General features: G+C 37.9%; 2 protein-coding genes and 1 long non-coding RNA gene across 4 annotated transcripts in view; 1 reads left to right on the forward strand and 2 right to left on the reverse strand.

Annotated features, from left to right (window-relative positions):
- Positions 1–521: 521 nt before the first annotated feature.
- LOC144633275 (uncharacterized) overlaps positions 522–21799 on the reverse strand; it is a 28756-nt gene continuing 7478 nt past the window's right edge. Inside the window, exons 4-12 of one of the 2 annotated variants that reach the window (XM_078492123.1) lie at positions 15421–15537; positions 14277–14368; positions 13689–13754; positions 12395–12455; positions 10341–10382; positions 7549–7656; positions 6170–6232; positions 3137–3384; positions 522–2141 (exon numbers count right to left, since the gene is read on the reverse strand). In XM_078492123.1, the coding sequence (XP_078348249.1) occupies positions 1929–2141; positions 3137–3384; positions 6170–6232; positions 7549–7656; positions 10341–10382; positions 12395–12455; positions 13689–13754; positions 14277–14368; positions 15421–15537 (1010 nt within the window). In that variant the 3' untranslated portion in view covers positions 522–1928. Of the gene's footprint in view, positions 2142–3136; positions 3385–6169; positions 6236–7548; positions 7657–10340; positions 10383–12394; positions 12456–13688; positions 13755–14276; positions 14369–15420; positions 15538–21799 lie in introns of both variants that reach the window. The other variant, XM_078492122.1, reaches the window with a different exon arrangement.
- LOC144633269 (uncharacterized) overlaps positions 5427–21799 on the forward strand; it is a 61134-nt gene continuing 44761 nt past the window's right edge. Inside the window, exons 1-2 of the mRNA XM_078492115.1 lie at positions 5427–5598; positions 15433–15545. The gene's annotated coding sequence lies outside the window, so the exon portion shown is untranslated. The remainder of the gene's footprint in view (positions 5599–15432; positions 15546–21799) is intronic.
- Positions 17656–20149, reverse strand: LOC144633335 (uncharacterized). The gene is made up of 4 exons (XR_013567032.1): positions 20053–20149; positions 19041–19304; positions 18244–18437; positions 17656–17938 (listed from the first exon to the last, which is right to left on the reverse strand). It is a non-coding gene; the product is annotated as an uncharacterized LOC144633335 (long non-coding RNA).

A 21799-nucleotide genomic window follows, 5' to 3' on the forward strand; every position in this document is an offset into this window, starting at 1 on the left:
TCGAGTTGTACATGTAGTGTAAACACAGCTTTAATCCTCAATAGGGGTCAGAATGTAGTCCCCAGAGCCCTCCATTTTGTTTAATTTGGTCAGCAACCAAGAACACGGGCGGCTGGCCGTGCAGTCTTCTCCCTTCTCATATATTACCTTATTGTTAGTTATTTTCGCGGGAACTTAATTTCGCGAAAATGGAATGGGCATATTTCGCGAGAACTTAGATTTCGCGATTTGGCCAAAAAATACGTTAAAACTTTAAAATTACAATGGAAAACGATAGAAATGAATTTTCGCTGGTCTTTAATTTCGCGATTTTTTGAAATTTCGCGAATATCGCGAAAATTAAGTCTCGCGAAAATAAGTAACAATAAGGTACCGTCAGCCAATCAGATTTGAGCGGAATTAACCCGCAACTGGAGTTTGCAAGAGTACGCTTTCTTGGTGCTGACTAAAAGAACGTCTCGTGAGCGAGATGGGAAGAAATCAATCATGACAAGTTCAAAACTCATTCCTGCAGTGTCATCTTTTAGATTGATTTATTTCACAATAGTGGTACAAAATCAAGCAACTAAACAATCACGGAAAGCAGGTACGACCAACGTTAAGCTAAAGCTAAGATGGTACGTTAGAACTGCAAAAACCTTCAAGACGAAGTCGTCCACATTCGGGATGCCATTATGCAAGTACTACTATTTTTGCTAAGAGGCAAGATTAGTTAGGGACGGACAATTAATTTCCTGGAGGGGAGAATGAAAATATTGAAAAAAAAAATGTTTGCAGGGCCTAAAAAGACAAAATAGATTGCTTGCAAACACGATATGTACAAAAAATGTTGCAATTGTTCGAAAAAAAGTTTTTCCTCCTGGAAAATAATGGTTCATCCCTTAATGCGCTGGACTCCACACCGAGCAGCCCGGGTTCGAGCCCTGGCCCCATTCCCGACGGGACGGCTGTACACAGGCTAGGACAAGCTCCGGCCTGATAAGCCAATAGGCTCGAATGCAGACTCTTTTTTTAACCTTTATTATTTCTGCTAAGCTAAGGGTAACGTGCAATTGAAGTTTGTAAGAAAGCGTATCGAAACATGCAGCAACAACCAAAGCGGCGATATTGACTATGCATATGCGCCGTACACAGTGGATTATTTTACAATTAAGTTTTGGCGCGAACGGAGTGCGTGCGCAGTTCGTTCGACCAAGTTAAATATTGTACAACCGGTAAATATATACAAAGCTCTCTTTTTAATTTGCTCTAGCGTGGAAAACACGGCAAAAATCATTCCGGTTTAATAAGACTTATATGCCATAACTGTAAACACATCCCTCAAGTAACTTAAAGGTTTAAGTAAATAACAATATTTCATAAATAATATTTTAGATATTAAATACTGAACGTACAGAGTACGTCCACTTGGTTGACGTATAGATAAAGCTTGCATAATCCAAATTTCATTACATAATAACTACCACTAAAACATAATAATTTTTATATATCTACCGCGCTTTATGGTTATTTCCGACGAAACCATTTCCCCAAGGGTGGCCGCTTAATAGGGGTTCGACTGTTATTACAACAAACCCGGTTTTTAAAACGTTACTCGATCTTGCTCTTTTTTGACCTCAGCTAAATCACCTTGTTAGTTCAGCGCTTTTTGCTAGATCGTGGACGATTTAACCTAACTAAGCTAAAGTGGTGGTTTTCTATCTTCTGTTCGTTTAAAACAATGACATTTTTCCTAGCAAAACAACTGAACTTACTTGACAGAGCCTCTTTAAATTTGGTCAAGAGAGGATAACAGAGAGAGAATCAAGTGTCCTGACTCGGGTGAGCCCTTCAAAATCTATTTTTAGACTGCCAAAGTCTCTCTCAGTAGTCTATCCTCTCTTGGCTCGAACATCTTCAAGAACTTTTATACAGCCACTGATGGGCCACTATACAGGCAATATCATCGGTCTGTCGTTTAGCCGCTTCAAGATTTCCAGAGCATCCTCAGGCCATTTGTAGCTGACTTTAGCCCACAGTGGAAGGACTTCAGACGTAACTGGCACGTCAGGGAGTGTTATGCACACCATCTTAGCGGCTGAGCGATTTCGAGTGTAAAGATCTCTAAGTACTTCAAGCTCAATCCATACTCGGTTAATATCCTGAAATGATACATTACATTGCCACTTAACGTTTGGATCGATTTGGAAAGCCGAGAGGTCTTGGGGCGCGTTTGCAATATTTTGCAGCATTCTCGTCTCCATAACCCTTTCGTTTCTCTAAGCCGACTGGGCCTTGGCACGAGAAAACGAAGGGCTCTGGGGACACAGGATTTCCAGTCATTAGATTCTACGACTTCCGGTCTTCATGTACGCAGCCTTGACGTTTCAAAAGAATGTATGAGAGAGTCGTTACGTTTTCGACTTTCGTTTAGGAATTCTTTGTTCCAAACAGCCAATCAAAAAAATCCTGTCCCCAGAGCCCTCGTTTTCTCGTGCCAAGCCGGCTAAGAGAAACGAAAGGGCTATGGGGACGAGAATGATTTTGCAGCAGAAAGCATTTTCATCCCACCGCTTGTCCCTCTTAGCCGGCTGAGCCTGTGCACAAGAAACAAGTGGCTCTGGCCGGGACACATGATTCGATTGGCTACATTTTGACAAAGGAAATTTACATTAGGCCAATCGGATGAACCGCTTTAAAATCGCTTTGTTGTAAGCGATTTTAAAACGTTTGATTTGATTGGCTAGATTCAAGTTTTCTTCGTTAAAAATCTGGCCACTCAAATCGTGTGTCCCCAGAGCCAATTGTTGCTCGGGCCCCAAGATTTACCGGCTAAGAGGGACAAGCAGCTCTGGGGAAAAAAATGAGCAGCCACACAAATAAAACAGTTACAGTATTTATAGGTGAAGCCACATCTTCTCTAGATGGTTTGCATGCGGGTCCTCTATCCAGATCGAATTAGAGTTTGAAAATATGTTGGTGTTTAAGAAGGGAGAAAATCCCTCGGAGCAAAGCAAGAGTCAACAACAAACTCAGAATCGAACCCACGCCACATTGGTGGGAGGCGAGCGCTCTCACCACTGCGCCATCCCTGCTCTCTATGACAAACGAAGTAAAAAAAAAATCAAAAACAAAGTAAAAACAAACAAATAAATACCTGACATTGCGAATCCTCCCGACCATCTAAAGCGAGGTTTACCAAACCAGGAGACAAGAAAATCAACACCTTTTTGGCCTTTCTAATTTGATTCTCTCCCCACCGCGTTGGGCCCTGGGAAGTAATCTCTTCGGACACCATGCGGTCCATGATGACGTTGTAACCGTTCTCACGAAAGTAGTTCACAATCGATGCTACTCTCTCGCGGAATTCTTCACTCTCTGGGTAGTAGCAACAGTAGTACCGTTCTAAGAGAAGAAAACAAACGGGGCTCATTAACTATGTACCCCAGGGGGCGGGTGGCACTCAACAAAGTTTCATACGGGACCCTTATCATACCCTCCGCCGGTACCCTTTATTTTTCACGAAAACTTTTCACTTGAGTAACCAATTAAATACTTAATGAATAAGCCGCAAGACACCAGAATTACATTTTTCTAGGGTATTCCATAGGGAGTACCCCCGGTATTTTGTTTCGTGAAATGTTACATACCGTATTTTCTCAATTAAACGCCCCCGGCGTTTATTTCAAACTTGGCTTCGTGGATCCGGCGTTTATTTGAATGGTGCAGTTTATTGGAGCAAAATGTTTATTACACAAGGGTTTTAAATCATTATTTTTGTGACACGAACGTAATTTGCCATCATGCCTAAAGCATATTACACCTCAAATAAATGCCTGGACGGCTTACTTACAACTCTAGCTCGGAGACCCGGCGTTTATTCGGGGCCCGGCGTTTAATCGAGAAACTACGGTATTTCTTTTTTGACTCAATACAACGCCACGTTTCAGTTTTGAATTGTTTTTATGAGTAATGCAGGCGAGGGCTGTTTTATTTATAATTGATCAACTTCGGAATCGATTTTTTTTATTTGCATTTATTGTAGCTATAATTAATGTGGATTTTACTATAAGAATCACCGGTTTTTTTCAGTTACCATTTAGTGCTTATTGTTCTACGCAAAATTTTACTTTTGAGGCCCCCAGGGGTTTCAATTGAGGGAACAAGGAACACGGACATTACCCTTTTGTGAACATGGGAGCAAAAATAAAATAAAACTGGGAACACGGAAACAAAAGCGTAGTTTCCGCAGAAACAGGGAACACCAAAATCGAAGAACATGGACACTCCTTCTCCCCTGGGAGGCCCTCACTATATGTGACAATAGAAAGCAAGGGACCGCGGACGAAAATGCTGCTGTGTACGTAGGAGCTCCTACGTACACAGCAGCATTTTCGTCCGCGGTCCCTTGCTTTCTATTGTCACTTTTAGTTTTATTTGGACCGTAGATCTTTTAGATCCGATATGCTGTACATTTTCACTGTTTTCACATGGTTTTGTCCATGTTTGCAGTGTTGTTTTTCACATGGTTTTGTCCATGTTTTCAGTGTAAGGATAGTTCTGTCTATTCTCACTTTCCTTATCGAGACAACGACATGATATTTCGAATTCTTGACCTATTGAGTAATAGTCACGCGGCTGTGATCAATGGGCGAGTGTTTGAATTTGAGCCCATCCGGATTGTCATTACCACGAGCACTTTATAGACAACTGTCTTTGCGCTGGTTGTTCTATTCTGTGCGGCATACACTCTGCTGAAGAGACCCAATCAGGTCGAAACAGCTGTCCAGAGTTTGCATTTTTGACTTTCAGTTTGGACTCTATCATGTCGTTGTCCCGTTAAGGTTTTTTCATTTCTACGTAGTGTCAGCCTTGCTTATCTTGCCTCACTATATGTTCGCTGCCCCTCCGACCGCGGTCAAACGACAGAAATATGCAAAAAAACAAGAACAAAGAAAAAACAAAAAAAACACACAAAAAGACTTGAAAGATAAGGATTTAATTTTCACAGTTCAGAGCTCGATACATAACCGGTATCCTGGCGATTTACCAAGTTTTTTTGGAGCTTTACTAAAAAAGTTCTTTATGTTTGTAGACTAGACTTGTCGGCGTCATTTGTCAAAAACAATCGTTTACCTGAGAATATGGGAATATGTTTACACTCAGCGATTATTTTATCTGATAAAAAGATTAGCTGCCTGAGACGTTTGGCCGCGGTAGAGCTGCTCCTAGCTTGCTTGAAGAAACCATTTTCGCGACAAACGAGTAGGGCCTGGGACAAAAGTTATTGTATTTGCTCACGTGATTAGGTCGTGAATGAAAAGCGCGGGAAATACATGTCGCGGGGATGTCCATCCGATGTCGCGGGCGCCATATATTCACAAACCACGAGATAAAGCCGAGATAAATAGAGCACGCAAAAAATTCGCCGTTTATCTTGCTTGGTGGTTTAATGGATAGAAAAAACGGCGAGGTCTGCGACAGTTATAACAGTGAACAATTCCAGTTCGAACTGACGAAAGGTTGACAAGAGAAGAAGCGACGAACAAGGATTCTATTCGTGAACGGAAATTGATGCAATGGACTTCGCAAATATGCTTAGTTTGAATGTTTGCTCAGGTAAGAACCTTTGCTATCCGAAATAAAAGAAACACATATATCTTTGCGACTTCCTAAAAATACTACTTTTTGATAAGTACCACTTTCCACCGGTAAACGAGCATTTATAGGAAGAGGAAAATTTCGATCCTATTCAAACTTCTAAGTGATGTTTCAGTTGCCGGGGTGTGTGTGTGTCCCGGGGGGGGGGGGGACTCCGATATGAAAGTGACGGGGATGCTCGTCGTCTCGCTTAGGGGTATACATTTCGGACTGTGGGTCTCGCTTAGGGTGTTGTGGGGAAAATGGCAATATTTTTAGTCGCTAGGGTCTCGTCTAGGGTCGCACCTGAAGAAAAATACAAATTTAAGTTCTTTTTTCCGAATTTTAGTATCTTTTTGGGGTCTAAAAAAGCTTGAGCCACGCCCAAATTGGTCTCTTTTAGGGGTTCTTTTAAACATTTTCGACGAGCATCCCCGTCTCTTTAATATGGAAGTCCCCCCCGGGGTGTGTGTGTGTGTGGGGGGGGGGGTGGGTTGTCCTACTTAAGGGGAGGGGGTGGGTTAAATTGGATTAATGCCATTCAACTTACCTTTGGTAGCTTTGGTGTTATGTGGCCTAGCTGGTACTGGTGGAGGCATTCTCTGGTCGTCCACTACTTTAAAAACAAAAAATAGTTATAATAATAATTATTTAAAACAGTGGCATCAACAATAGCAAAAAAAAAAAAAAATCAACAATAGCAATGGAAAAGAACAAACATGACAAAGCAATTATACTGTAGAAAGGTTAGTAATGGTTAAAATTAAACCGATAACAAATAAATAAACAAGTTAATAATAAATAGTTTCAAAAGAAGGCTCTACTTGACTTATCCACAACATGACATTTTACATAATATGTACATGTAAAATGTCATGTTGTGGATAATTAATCAATAATTTATCCACAACATAATTTTTCCACAACATGACATTTTACATAATATGTTAAATGTCATGTTGTGGATAAATTATTGATAATTATTTTTCAGTGATATTTATCATTATAATATAATGATAAATACCACCTATAAGTCACTGTTAACCTGGTATTAAATATTTCAACTTTGCATAAAGAGCTAAATTAATATTATTTGAATTATGATTTAAATTTGGGCTACCCATTACATGTAGTTTTGCTAGAGAGCAACCTTACACACTACACATTGGCATGCTGGAATGAAAGATGCCAGAATTGTCATTTGGGAGTAAAGGTTGGCAGCTAAAGCCATGATCTATTATTTCTGACTCTTTGTGTTCAAAGGCAACAAATTAATTTTGACTAAAAAGTACTTCTCTTTATGATCACCAAGGTGAATTATAAATGAATGCCGTTGAATTAATTAGGGGAAAAGTGTAAAAGTGCTGTGAGGTAGCCGTCGATGGACTTCAATGTGGAATTCTGTACAGGTAGTAATTTCATGCCACATTTAAAGAAAAAATAATCTATTTTTAGAAACACTAGAACTTAACAGTTGCTCCTGCATTAGTGGCTATGTTGCGCATGCACACCTAGCCAGTGGAGGGGGACAGGGGGGTGGGAACCAGGGAGAAAAGGGGCAGGAAGCGGGAGGAGAGAGGGCGGGAAGCGGGATTCTTAAGGTGGCGGGAACCGGGAGAAAACGAGTAAAATTTTGCAACATTTTGTTATTTTTCGCAATGGACATGGAACACACAGGAGAGAACAGCTACAGAAAGGGACGGGAAGCAGGAGTAAAAGGTACGGGAAGCGGGAGTAAAAAGTACGGGAGGCGGGAGGTTCAGACCCCCCTGTCCCCCCCCCCCCTAGCCACAAATACAAGAGTTACATGCATGCACAAGTTACAGCCTCTGAAGTGAACATTAATGAAGCATATTTACTGTAAAAATGCCCTGTCTGCAGCCACAAATTAATGAATCCTTAATCCCCATCATAATATTTACTGCTTACCTGGACACAGCCTATTCCTTTTCCATTTAACTGCAGCATACAAAATCAACAGCAGTGTCACTCCAGCTATTAACCCTCCAACTATGGAACTTACGAACTTTGCTGTCTCTATCAGAGTAAAGACAAAAATTAAAATCCAAAGCACTTCCAAGCAATGATAAATACACAAAAAATGGCATTACTGCTTACCACAATAAGCAATATATTTTAATTAACAAAAATAATTTACCAAGGAATTATGATAGAAGCACATTTGCACAAATAACTGAACACTCACACTGTACACATTTCAATGTTCTAATTCAGTTATTCAATATATTGTACAAGGAGTACTATTTCAACTGGTATTCATGTAAAGTGATATCAGAGTACCGATATAGCTCAAACAACATCAGTTGTAATTTTATAATTTTAATTTTGTATAGATCTTCCTTTTCGTTAGAAGATATATAGATTAGAGGATATTACATGGTTGCGCAGAGATATGAAATTTATCTTCTCGTGTTCAAATCGATATCCCACTCGTTCGCGCAACCACAGGCAGACAAGTCTCTGTGTTTGAGGCCGCGTGACGTAAGCGTCACGGTATGCGCTATTTGATCCCATACATTTACTGTAATTTGTAACGATTGACCTCCGCTTGAGTCAACTGATCGTTAGAAATGCTCCATAAAATACTGAATTTCGCATCTTTTCATCCTAAACTTTGATCTACTGTAAGCCAGATAAATAAAGTTCACTTACCTTTCATTTTTTGTGTGATCTTTTGTGTTTTTATGGGGTTTTTGGGCCGTTAATTCTTCCATGGTCGTCACCGCCCCGAGCTAAAGTAAGAAAAAATGACAAGGCTGGCAACTTCGATGGCCCACCGAGATCGACAGCCTCCCAGTTTTTGGCCAATTTCTCCAATTCCACGCGTCGCTCGCCATCCAGCCTCTGGCAAGTTAAAGGTAGGTAATTTTTAAAGATCTGTGCCAAAAATCACCGCAATCGATCAGTTCTAACACGCTTAAAAGCCGCCGCGAATTTCCAAGTTCGCTGCGAAATCGCCATCGTCAAAGGATGTGAGAAAGAGAGGTCAATCATAACGCCGATATCAAATTCAAATTAATCGAAAACAACGGTCAGATTACGCCCGCCAGCGACAAAATTAACGCTTTCCCCATCCCACAGCGCACAACGCAGAATTTGCGTTTTCTATAGTTATGCTTTAAGCATTCACTTTTTCAATAGCCTATTAATTAAAATTGTGCCTCTTTTTTAGGAAAACAAGATGTAGAGCTAGCAAAAAAGGTTATGCAGTTTGCTGTTATCACAGACATGCCTTGCGCTGTGGGATGGGGCAAGGGTTAATTTTGTCGCTGGTGGGCGTAATCTGACCGTTGTTTTCGATTAATTTGAATTTGATATCGGCGTTATGATTGACCTCTCTTTCTCACATCCTTTGACGATGGCGATTTCGCAGCGAACTTGGAAATTTGCGGCGGCTTTTAAGCGTGTTAGAACCGATCGATTGCGGTGATTTTTGGCACAGATCTTTGAAAATTACCTACCTTTAACTTGCGAGAGGCTGGATGGCGAGCGACGCGTGGAATTGGAGAAATTGGCCGAAAACTGGGAGGTTGTCGATCTCGGCGAGCCATCGAAGTTGCCAGCCTTGTCATTTTTTCTTACTTTAGCTCGGGGCGGTGACGACCATGGAGGAATTAACGGCCCAAAAACCCCATTAAAACACAAAAGATCACACAAAAAATGAAAGGTAAGTGAACTTTATTTATCTGGCTTACTGTAGATCAAAGTTTAGGATGAAAAGATGCGAAATTCAGTATTTTATGGAGCATTTCTAACGATCAGTTGACTCAAGCGGAGGTCAATCGTTACAAATTACAGTAAATGTATGGGATCAAATAGCGCATACCGTGACGCTTACGTCACGCGGCCTCAAACACAGAGACTTGTCTGCCTGTGGCGCAACCATGTAATATTCCGTTTATTATATAAACCTACTAATTAGGATGTTTTTGACGATTTTCTGAAGATTGCCGACTATTTTCCGAAGATTTCCGAAGATTGGCAAAATGTTGTCCGAAGGTCGTACCCAGGGGGGGTACTTGCAGTATACATGACGGGGGGGGGGGGGGTCCGACGGAGCTTCATATTGGGAACCCAAAAAAATACATGAGCCTGAAATTTTACACCCAAAAAAATACCTGGCATCAAAATTTTCTACCCCAAAAAGTACAAGACCTAGCACCTCGATACTGATTTATTCAATCAAACAGACTTTAAGACCTAAAAAAATACATGACAGATCTCTTGACCCAAAAAAATACCGAGGGTGTAAATTTTCAACCCAAAAAAATACGTTGGACCTCCCCGTCATGTATACTGCAAGTACCCCCCCTGGGAGGTCGTACAAATGTTTCCGAACATTTTCTGAACTTTTCCAAAAATTGCCGAAGATATCCGAAGATTGCCGAAGATTGCTGAGGAAGATCCGAAGATGTTTCGACTTAATATCGATTTACTTTGGCTTATTCAGCATTGAAACAGGGCAAACTTGTCAGAAAATGTTTCGAAATCGATATCTTCACATGTAAAAATAACATGTTATTTTCACGTGTGAAGATATGATTTTTTCGCGTAAAAGATTTCCTGGTATTTCACTGATGTTTATATAATAAAATATATGTAATTAATAAAAGTATGTACTTTTTTGGTCATTAATTACATGTTTATTACCCTCTTGGTTTTCACTTAATTCCAAAAAAAAAAAATACTATTAGGCTTACCTTTATTAGAAGCAGTTGGAATAGAGATTGGTGGTCTGGAAACTGTGAACACAATAACGGAATAAATTAAGAGGAAAAAAATAAGAAAACATTTCCTGCCAAATTGAAACATTCAGCTTTCTAGATTAGTTTTCCACTTTGACCAATACTGTCAAATTCTCCAGAGAATAATTTATTTGCTTATCTGTCTATTTTTTAGTTATCAATCTTGCTATCTTGAATTGTGCATTCATATTCACGCGAGAGATTGTGACTGACATCTTGAAACAGTCAATTTTAGAGTGGCACAACATTATCATCCTTAGTGACAAAGTAGACAAATTAAACAGTGCTGAATGACATTTGACTAAAAATAACATAAGAGAATCTCAGCAGAGCCTTAAAAATGTGCTGTATTTGGGCTGAGGTAATAACATTAAAGCTATGGTAATGAAGTGAGGCATCTACATTCATTTGTAAACTCTAATTAGGTGGTGGTAACCTGTCAGTAAATTATTAATTAATATAATAAATTGAATAGCTTGATGCATAACTATGCTAAGTGACTTTTAAGATGAAAAATCGTTTTTTCCTTCAAACGTGCCCGAATTTTTTCATGTGGTCTTCAATTTAATGGAAAAACATTGTCCTCGAATTAAAATTTCTGGTTTGCACCTTGTCTTTGAGAAAAACTAGAACTATGGTCACTTTAAAACAATAACACGCGGCAAAGAGAGAAAGAGGATTAAACTTAGCAGTTACAGTAAAGTAAAGTTAGGGTCAGCTAGTGTTAAGGTTAGGGTTAAGTGTCACGAATGTTATATTAACATTGAACTTGACCGATCGACAAACTTGAGCGACTGAACAGTGAAAAGAAGTGAAAAATATATAGCAAAATGAACGAGAAATACTTAAACAAAAACGACTTACGCCGTTGCCCTTTCCTCTCGCCAGCTTCTAACCACAAATGCACTCGCCAAATGTTCAATGTTTCGTTTTCAGTCAGCAAATTTAGGCTGCTAAAGGTTAATCCATAATATGTTTTCGCTTTTCCCCAGTTTCTCTCCGTAGTCACGCGTAACGCAATTTGATCTTGACTCACAAGCAACGATCGTTCTTTTAAACATTCAGGCCTTTTATTCCAGGAAAGGATCGCAGCTAAAGGCTATTTTTTGTCGAAATGAAGCAATTTGTTGCTTTTCTTGGTAAAAATTATCCTTTTCTGTCGATTCTGTTGTGTTCTGTTGATTGAGTGAGCGTTTTCCGTCTTTGCCGTGCCGAACGAACTTTGTTTATTGTGACAATGCGTATCGAATGACGTATCCATTAAAGATTATTATGGGATATCCCTGAGTAGCTGAAATACGGGAAGTCCTATCGCCAAATCTAAGAGAATTTTTATAAGTCTAAAAGCACCTCCTTATTTCCAAACGTTCAACGCGGCAACACAAGGCAAATGAGCCAAAACTTCGAGAAAATAACGTTTTTTGGAACAGAAGTTGCTTCTAGACCTCGCCTGGCTCAATGCGCCTTCGAAAGCCAAGTTTATCGCCAGTCTTGGCAGGGCTTAGCAATCTTCAGGCAGCAACACATCTCGCTTCTTTGAGATATGCTAGTGGCTTACGGGTTTCCAGACTTGATGATGTCCTTTCACCACCAGACGGGCGCAAATATGTGTCAAATGAGCGAAAATAAGCGGACTTCTAATGCGTAAGGTGAGTTTTCAACTGGTCTGATTGAAAGTCTCGTTGCCTCGGCTTCGCGCACCAAAATAATTCAAACGTAAGCTTACGTCACAAAGTAGTTTAAGAAATTCATTTCCAGATCCCGTTTTTGAGCGAGCGAATAAATTTCCCCCCCCCCCCCCCAAAAAAAAAAAAAAAAAAAAGGACAACGATTTTCTATTTAATCCAAGACCACACGCAAACATTCTGGCACGTTTGAGCAAAAATTCAGGCGCGTTTGAAGGAAAAAACGATTTTTCATCTTAAAAGTCACTTAGCATATAGCTATGCATCAAGCTATTCAATTGACCTATTGTGCCAAATCTAAAGCAATGACCTTTTAACTATTACCTTTTGGGGTAAAACCTCTGAGTTTAATTTCACCCTCCCGGTTATAAGGGTATGTAATAACCTAAAAAGGAAATGCACACAAACATGTACAAATTAGTCACTTTAAACAAGGTAGTCAGAAAGCTACAGTAGGGGAAAGGCATATTCAAGTGACCAGATTGGTTTCATGTGAATTGCATTTTTCAGCTAGGTGTGTGCAGTATGCCAATCAACCAGCATGTAAATGACTTTTTTTAATGTTCTACATTTCTCTATAATTTTTAGCATATTTGTCATTTTTAAAAATAGTCAATTGCAATCAGAGAATCAATTGCTAATCTAATTCATGCAACTTCACGGTTTGGAGAAAAAAAAGACATGAATTCTAGGTTGCCGGCCAATTGCATGGGCAATGAACTCTTGAATTTTGCTTGCCTGCATATTATTATTTTTTGCCTAAATTCACTTTGTTTTAAAATTGTAATTTAGTCAGTTGTGCCATTAGTGACATCTTTGGCATGAAAACTCACTTGCCCAACTGGAAAAACTTCTTGTCCTGAATGACTGAGCGGGACCCATTTTTGAGCCCTGTACTGTTGACTGGTCGGGAAGCATTTTAATACTTCCCAACCAGTCAACAGAGTTCAATTAAAATTTAACTCTTTGTGGTGATGTTGTTTGACCACAATGATGACAATACCATGCAAGCGCACACATAACAGAATGGGATAGCTAGGCACTCCACAAACACAATCTAGGCTATGGCCTTGGTCATGTCTTCATGGTGTATTTGCCTTTACACAAGCTTTAATTTGGGATAATACTGTAGACAGAAACTAACCACGAACAACTACCGGGGTACACAGATTACAAGTACTAAAAGAACATTTTACACTATTTGCGTAAATTAAAAATGCTCTACCTTAGTAATCTTCAGGTTGTACAGTTGTATTTTTAGTTAAAAAATGGTTTCAAGGGGGGCGGGGTGCTAGAGAGCTTTATTGTAGTAATGACATCCTGTATGCATGTGAAAAAATTAAATGTACATTTATTGTTATAATAATAATAATAATATTTAATACTTATATTGCGCTTTTTCTATAAAAATATTCAAAAGCGCATTACAATAATTATTATTAAACTAAATTAAAAAAGTTACACAGTAAAAATGAATTTTAAATTACAATATTTACATATTAAAATTTCCAGAGTAATAGTGAAAGGTAGTAAATAGTAAAATTTATAGTAAAATAGTAAAATTTTTACACTAGATCAACGATGTAGGTACATACATGTAAGTGTCATAAATACATACCGCAATGTGGAAGGTTTGTGGGTATTTCCAGTCATTCACTTGCATCAACAAATAGTCTGTTCGGTTCTGAAAATTTTCAGGAAAGAATGTATACAATTATTCCAGATACTTGGTAATTGTCATTACTTAAACATTATACAGTCTTCACTTACCATAAGGAATGAGGGATGATATTCATTAGATTGTTGGACTTTTATTTTTAGTTTATAGGACTGTCTCTAAAAAATATGTTAGGCCTGTGGCAAACATGCATTCAATTTGGACAAAAACAAACCAACAAAGTTACAAACCAACCCATTTAAAACTTACTGTTGGATCTCAAAAATTAGGAAAAAAATATATGAAATGTTGCCAAAATTATGTAAGTATAAAAATGTGATTTATTTATGTTTCTAGATAATGAAATTAATTCTTAACCCAAACAAACATATAATTCAGCAATAGTATTGAATATTGTAGTTCTTTGAAACAAAAATGAAAAAATAATCAATATCAATCATCCCTAATGATATCCCCTCAATGTTTTTTCCATCAGCTGCTAAAATCAACATTCCTACAACAATTGAACATTGACTTCTGTAAACTTACCTTTGGAACAACTCTGCACGATGGGGCATTAGTTTTTTCCTCACCCTCTGGTTCACCATGGTATATTAATGCATAACCTGTCCAGTTATAATCTGCCAGAGAAAATTACCCCCAAGAATGTTTTTCTTAAGAATAATTGTCACAATGAATAAGTCTTAAATTGCTTCAACAAGCTTGACCGCAAACTTGCCCCTCACGCTTCAAACTCACACTCTTTACTTGCTGTTTATCTAGACTTGTGTTCTTTTGGATATTTGAAAAATAGAGAGCCAGTGAATTAATTACATATACAATTAGGAAAATCCACAGTTCTATATAATGTGTAATTATATATTAAACTGGTTCAGGTTACTTGTTTTCCTATCTACACTGTACATGTATATCTATAACGTACATCTACATCTACACAAGAGGGGTCTTGCAAAGGGTGATACTTATCCATCACTGCAAGATAATACAGTATTTTGTTATAATTATACACCTTATTACATGAAATTTTCGCGACACGTTAATTTCGCGATTTTGAGGTGCACATATTTCGCGATACTTAAATTTCACGATTTTGCAAAATTTTTGTATTTTGAATCATTTTTGAGTGACACAATTTACATTTTCTTAGCAATATATATTGACATGCTTCATCAAAGGAACAATAACGTCAAAATTAACAAAAATGCAAGAGGGGACTTAATCTCAATAGAGCAGTTCTCAGAATGTCTACAAGTGAGTCAATTGACGTCAAAATCCATTTACATTGATTACTGACATATGCGAGTCACTTAATATTCGCGTCATGTTATGTTCGCGACACTTATTGTTCGCGTCACTTTAATTTCGCGATTTTTTTTAGAATCGCGAAATTAAAGTGTCGCGAAAATTTCATGTAATAAGGTATCTTTTTTTATATTTCACTACTTCCCACAAACTTTAACCAGGCTTTTCATGAGACTCATTATTAATTTTAGTTTCACTGCTGAACTAATGTGGTCACCTGAGCCTGCATTCGGTATTTGTTTGCCATAAAACACAACAGCTTACTTATTATAATTATACCCAGTAATTCTTCTGTCAGTAAGCATATATACACATTACATAAAATTACTAAGAATAATACTATCTTCAGTTGACAAAAAATTCTATTTACCTGTTTTTGCAGGGTCCATGGCTTCCCATGTAACATGAATGGGGCCTTTTGCTGTGAAATTTACAGCCAGATTCTTTACATGATGCAGAGCAGGAGCTTGTGACGAGGGCTGACATTCTGTGAAGGTAAGATAATCTTTTTTGTTGGTGATTAACTTTCATACAAAAGTAATTAGGTGTTAATATTGCTTTACATTTGAGTTAACCAAGAATTACACGTAGTAAATAAAATATGAGCGGGAGATCTGTATGGGCATTTACAATGGCGAGCCGTTAGGCGAGCCATTGTAAATGCCCATACAGATCGGACGCGAATATTTTATTCTACTTGTGAAATGAAAACAATAAATTGAATGCAAAGTATTGTTATGTGAATCAGTAGAGATCTGTATCAAAAGTTAATGAATACTAATTAGCTGAGCAGGAGTTTGCAGGGTGTTCATTAGGCATCGGGGATCGGAGAATTCTCCGGCTACTACGTAGAATTCTCCTGCTAAATTTCAATGCCTTTAGCCATTTTTTTAATTCAGATGTGGAGCCTTTCAAAAAAATTATTTTTCGTTCATGTGAATAATGTACGGCGTTGAAAATTGTTTATATACATCTTGCTGAAATAGACATGTCACGGACATTAAAACCTCTTTGTCAGTAATAAGTAATTTAAACGTCTTCCGACATTGATTAAGCTCTGGCTTTATACTAAAATAATAATCATTAAATTTGGTACACTAATAAAAGAAAATAGGTCACCAAGGGTGACATGAGTCTAATGCCGTATGACATAGTGATACAGATTGCGCGGTTTTCGTAAGCCGGTTAAAATTGGTTAGAGGTTTGTGTTCGGGAGTTTAATTTAAAATGCTTATAGCAAGCTAGGGGCATCGTGGATGATTATGGATGAAAACGAAACAGTCATAAATGTTATATGCTTCACAAAATTTAAAGTATGAACAGGAGTCACTTCTTCCGTATTGTCCGTAAAAGCAGAAACGATTAAACATTTGGACATATTGGACGAGAACCTGAAAACCTGTGAAAAACCTGTGAATTACCCTGTGAAGAAACCTGTGAACTACAAGTTTTCACATGTTTCTTCACAGGTTTTTCACAGGTTTTTCACAGGGTGTGAAATTTTGAAAACCTGTGAACAGGGAACGTTTCAGAGGGTCAAAACCTGTGAAAAAACCTATGAAAAACCCTGTGAAATACAACCTGTGAAAAAACCTATGAAAAACCCTGTGAAAAAGAATAGCGTTTGGGGAGCTTTTTCACAGGGTTTTTCAAAGGGTCTAAAATCTCAAAACCTGTGAACAGGGAACGTTTCACAGGGTCAAAACCTGTGAAAAAACATGTGAATGCAGTTCCTACATAAGAAAACCTGTGAAAAATAATTTTGTTTTGGAGCTTTTCACAGAACTTATTCTGAAGATCTGAAAACCTAAAAATTAACGGGCACTTTTACAGGGCCAGAACCTGTAAAAAAAACAAACGAAAATCATGAGGGGATCAGTCAAGCGGCATCAACTGTAATTACTTCAGCGGAATGCTAGGATATTATCCTGTAATGTTGTGATTACAGCGCGCTGTGATTTTGAGTTTTTAAAATTTTGTCGATGTACCTTGGCAAAATCTGAGAAACAAGGAACCAGTTTTAAAGATGATTATTGAAGAAAGTGTGAAAAGAAACAAATTTTAAAACTAACAACGAAAATGCACAGCAAATTTAATAATACAGCTGAGGCGCAGTAAATAAAATACAGCCGGACTGTGATTTTCGATTTTCAACTTGAGCGGCAAGAATCGCTGGAATATTCCCGCCGCAACTTGTTTCCTTTAAAATTATGGAGTTCAGATATCGCCATGACTTTGAAACAACATGTTTTGTTTCTCCTCAACTAGCGAATTGCGAATTTCAGCTGGGCCGAAGTTGAGAACTAATTGTATCGAAATTGACAATTTGATTCAATAACTCGCAACGTAAATGGCAACTCGTAACAAACTTCCAATTTCCCAAAAATATAACATATTTCCACGTATTTATCTTGAAAAAGGCGTACGCAAAAAGGTCATTCCGGGTTTTAGGATTCCGGGCTTTCTTATCTGGATTTCCGGCATTTCGGGTTTCTGGCATTTCGGGAGTTAGGACAATCCATTATGTATTCCACTGGGAGAACAGACTTAAAAGTATACATCGTCAGCCTCGGTGATAAGTATTAGAAATAAATAAACATCTAGATTCAACAATATTCAATGATTTATTATAACCAGTAATGGAAAAGTCAAGTAGAAACCTTTTCAACACCAGATGTTTTAAAAAGAGAAAGTTAAGTACATAAAGAGAAAACTAAGTATCTTCTAACACTATAGGCTGTATATGGCCAGGTGAGGTTTTCAAAAGAATAAAGAGCTCAGCTAGTTCCATATAAAATTCCTTTATGGCAGTCAAGTGTGGTAAGTTTGTTTCAGAGACTTATCTTGATGGTAGATTTAGTGCATCCCTGTCCTCTTTAATGTAAATCCTATTTTAAATCAATAAAACAGACATTAAAACAAGTTACTAAGTATAAATCAAAGCTTTTCAAACTACATGTACTTTTGACACTCATCACTCATCATTGTGTTAATGTTATTGCAATGCTGTAATGGTCTTGCAAATGTTCAATGGTGCTTATATTTTTCTGTACTGCTTGTAAATCGAGTGGCATAGAAAATGGGTAAAAACAAAGTGACAAATCGATTGAATGCAGCATTCATTAGGGTATTAAGTTAATTAATGGCAATCAGACTAAGTTATAAACTTGTAGATCTCTAAATTTATGCTTACCAGATGCTTATTTAAAATGTGTGGATCAGTAATTATTAACAATTTGCCATTTGCTCCATTTAATTCCTCATTTGTGTAAAAAGCATTCAGCAGGAATACTGTACAGCCAGAACCTTATGCTCATCTGGAGGCCAGCATGGCCAAAACATGTTGGCATAAACATACCCATGTGAACCTGGGATGAGTTCTACCATCTACAAATAAAGCAATTATACAAATTATGGACAGTTGATGAAAAGTTAATCATTAATAACTACTAAATTACAAATAGCAGGTAGAAATGCAACCTATAAAAAAATAAAATCATTTTTTTTATTATTAATATGACTATGTACTTAGCTTATTACATAAGAGGATCCCCATCAATCGTACATTTAGACAGCCAATGTACCACTTAACAAGTGCATCTTGGGCTCAGAATTCTTCCAATTATCCCCAGCTGGCCTGATAAGCAGGAATGCTTTTGCCCCATGTTAATAAGATAGAGAAAGCCATTCTTGTGTGCATAGCCACCTGCCCCTCCTCTTAGTTCATGGTGGTTCTAGAACATCATGTGATGTGATTGTTTTTTAACAAAATGCATCTTGAAGATAACTCGAAGCCTAGCAAATCAATTCAACTGTTTAAGAATCCCTTTTTAGTGCGGGCGAGTTTAAAAAAATGGTTGATTCAGTTGAGTCTGCATCACTGGACTTGTTTGACTCACTGTGGGCTTATACTTGATGTACAAATGCTGGGTTGGAGGTACTGGTACTAATTACATGCAGTAGCTACTGCAGCAGTACACATAAGCTTACCTTTAGTTTGTCAAATTTCCTCTGGGTTTCTTTTTAACTCATCATTGTCTTGTTAAAGCTAGCTTCATCATCTTCAGACTCGTTGATATTCAGTTCACATGGTTGCTGGCTTGGTCTTTTGATTGCTGTTGTTGTTTTGCGAACTGTGCTTGAAGTGATGCTGTCTTTATATTTATCAACTTTCTCATTGTCTTTAGCCATAACATTAATATGGAAGTAAGTCTTCCAAATTCCATCTTTCAAGAACTGGACTAGGGGTGATTTCTAAACAAATGGAATAAAAAAACTAGATTGATTGAAATCAACTAAATAAAGCTTGTTCTACAAAAACTTCATTTAAGGAAAAGCTTGTACATACACATAAACATGTGTAACAATGTGCTCAGGGATATAAAAACCGTAGTGTTAACAATGGAAGACATACATCTGTTTTAGAATTATTCAACTATTTCACATTGAAAATCAGGCGCCATGATATTTATTTGTGTTAATATAGTGCAAAGTTTTCATCTGGCATACAATAAAATACACCACAAATTTTTCATTCAGCTAGTTATTGTTGTCCTCGCAACAGTGAAACCGCTTCCCAGATTATAACACTGCAGAATTTGCCGATTTTTTGTTCAGCCGTGGTGCTTCGTTGATCTTTGCTGAAAAGAATTATAAAAGATCTTAAAACTGCAGTGCCCTTGCTAGGATTACAATGTAAAATACAATCGAATAAGGTGCAACGATTTTGCTCGTAAAACTAATCCCCAGGCTGTACTGACTGATCATGAGTAGCAGGGCAAATTATACACATGTACATTCTCAGTACACGCACTGCCAATGGATAAACATTTGATAGGGTAAAAAAACAAAGTATTATTTGTACAGGTTGTTAAAAAAAATCAGCTTGAAAGTTAAGGTTAACTTAAGCTTATTTGCATTTATAAAAAGCTCACAGTCCGAGCGCAAAGGTGTTCCCAGCGCTAGCCTACTGGCCTGTATCTATACAAGAAAAGTCGCTTACCTTCATCTTTATACCAAGAATTCCTTTCCCGATATTTCTTGAACTCCGTGGGTGAGATTTTGTGCACTACATTTTTCATTTTCAAGGCAGCAAGAATTAAGGATGGGCCGATACTCGATACCAAATATCGATACATCGATATTTTGACAATTTTGAAAAGTATCGATACTTTCGAAAAATATCGCACTTTCGATACGCTCGATACTGCACACGTGACCTGAGCCTGCGGTCTGTCAGCACCGGAATACATTTGCCAAAATCCAAGCCCGTCTATGTCCACACAGCTGAGCAAAGTGAAACAAAAAGACGAAAATCAGCACTGCTAACATTTATATGCAGGTCTGTTCTTTGTAGGTCAGACAACTGACAGGGGGACCTGGATTCGACGAGAAAAGGCAAATATCGTATCGATATGTATCGTTTTGATAAACCAGTATCGGCCCATCCTTAGCAAGAATCCGGCAAAACAGCTTGAAGAGATGAGTTGATTCTCTTCACGATTTGGCGGTAAAAAGCCCGCCAAAAAACGCGGCTGCCACCCCAACTGAGCATGCTTTTAAGAACACCGCTGTACTTTTGTCGTGGTCGCATAAACGAGGGGTTACTAAGTTCTTGTCAAGTTTTACAAAATACAATATGGAGATGGAGTGACGGCGAAATTATTCCAGTTCTTCTTCCTCTGGAAAGGAGAGTTAATCCGAAGGCACAACGAAGGTGCATTTTTAATATGAAAACTATCTTTCCCCACCTAACGCAAAAATGAAGAGGACATTTAGACAACATTTGGAGTGTCGAAAAAGACAATGAAACCTTGGATTGAAGTGATTTGGAATCCGAAAACTGGAAGCAAAGAAGCTGACACCAGTGGTATGAAGAAGCTTGTATTGTCTGTTTTACTCAGGGCTCGAAGTTTTGACTGATATGGTTTCCAGTGCGATAAACATTTCATCCTTGGCGACTAAAAGTTTTGGTTTAGTCGCCGAAATGGCGACTATTTTTCTTTGTGTTGAAGATTAATAACAGTCACTTTCTCAGCCATTTTGCCCATCCAGAAAGTTACATTGGAAGATCTTTGTTTCTAGAACATTCAAATAAGAAAAGAAGTAAATTCATCCTTTTCCTTAGCTGTAAAAGATTCTCTTGCATCGGAAAAACTTGCAAATGGCCGACCTTGTTTGAATCGCCCCATGATCCTTTGCACACCCTTGAATACTGACAATTTATAACCAGGCTAAATCGAGGCTAAACATGGAGTTCTAGCAATAGAACACTTACTTGTTTGATAGTTTCTTTTCTAATATTAACATAGTCTGTCCTTTATTAATTAAATTCTACTAGTACAAATGATTTTTAAACACTTGTGAACTAGTATCTGTTTGTTTTCACAATTTAGCAACGTTTCTCACCACTTAGGTGCCAGGTGGGAACTTCATTTCTTTTTAATTTCGAGCCCTGTATAAACTTTGAGCAGACCTGCTCTGATTTTGTTTTGAGTACCGGCATAGAGTTACCCAGAACAGTATACAAACAAACAAACAAACACTGACAGCAAGATTTTACAAAGAAAGGTTATCTTGCACACTTTGTTGCTGTACCATTCATTACTCATTGCTTTATTTTTTAGCAAGCAAGTGCAACTAAGTGTCACCTTTACAATTCACAAGGTTTTGGTTTATTATGTTTTTTGTTTGCCGCTTTGTTTTTTCTTTAACGGAACATACATGTAGCATGCCAATACTATAATGTA

This window comes from Oculina patagonica, chromosome 12 (assembly GCF_052425735.1).
Source record: "Oculina patagonica isolate OP01 chromosome 12, crgOcupat, whole genome shotgun sequence".
Classification (NCBI taxonomy): Eukaryota; Metazoa; Cnidaria; class Anthozoa; order Scleractinia; family Oculinidae; genus Oculina; species Oculina patagonica.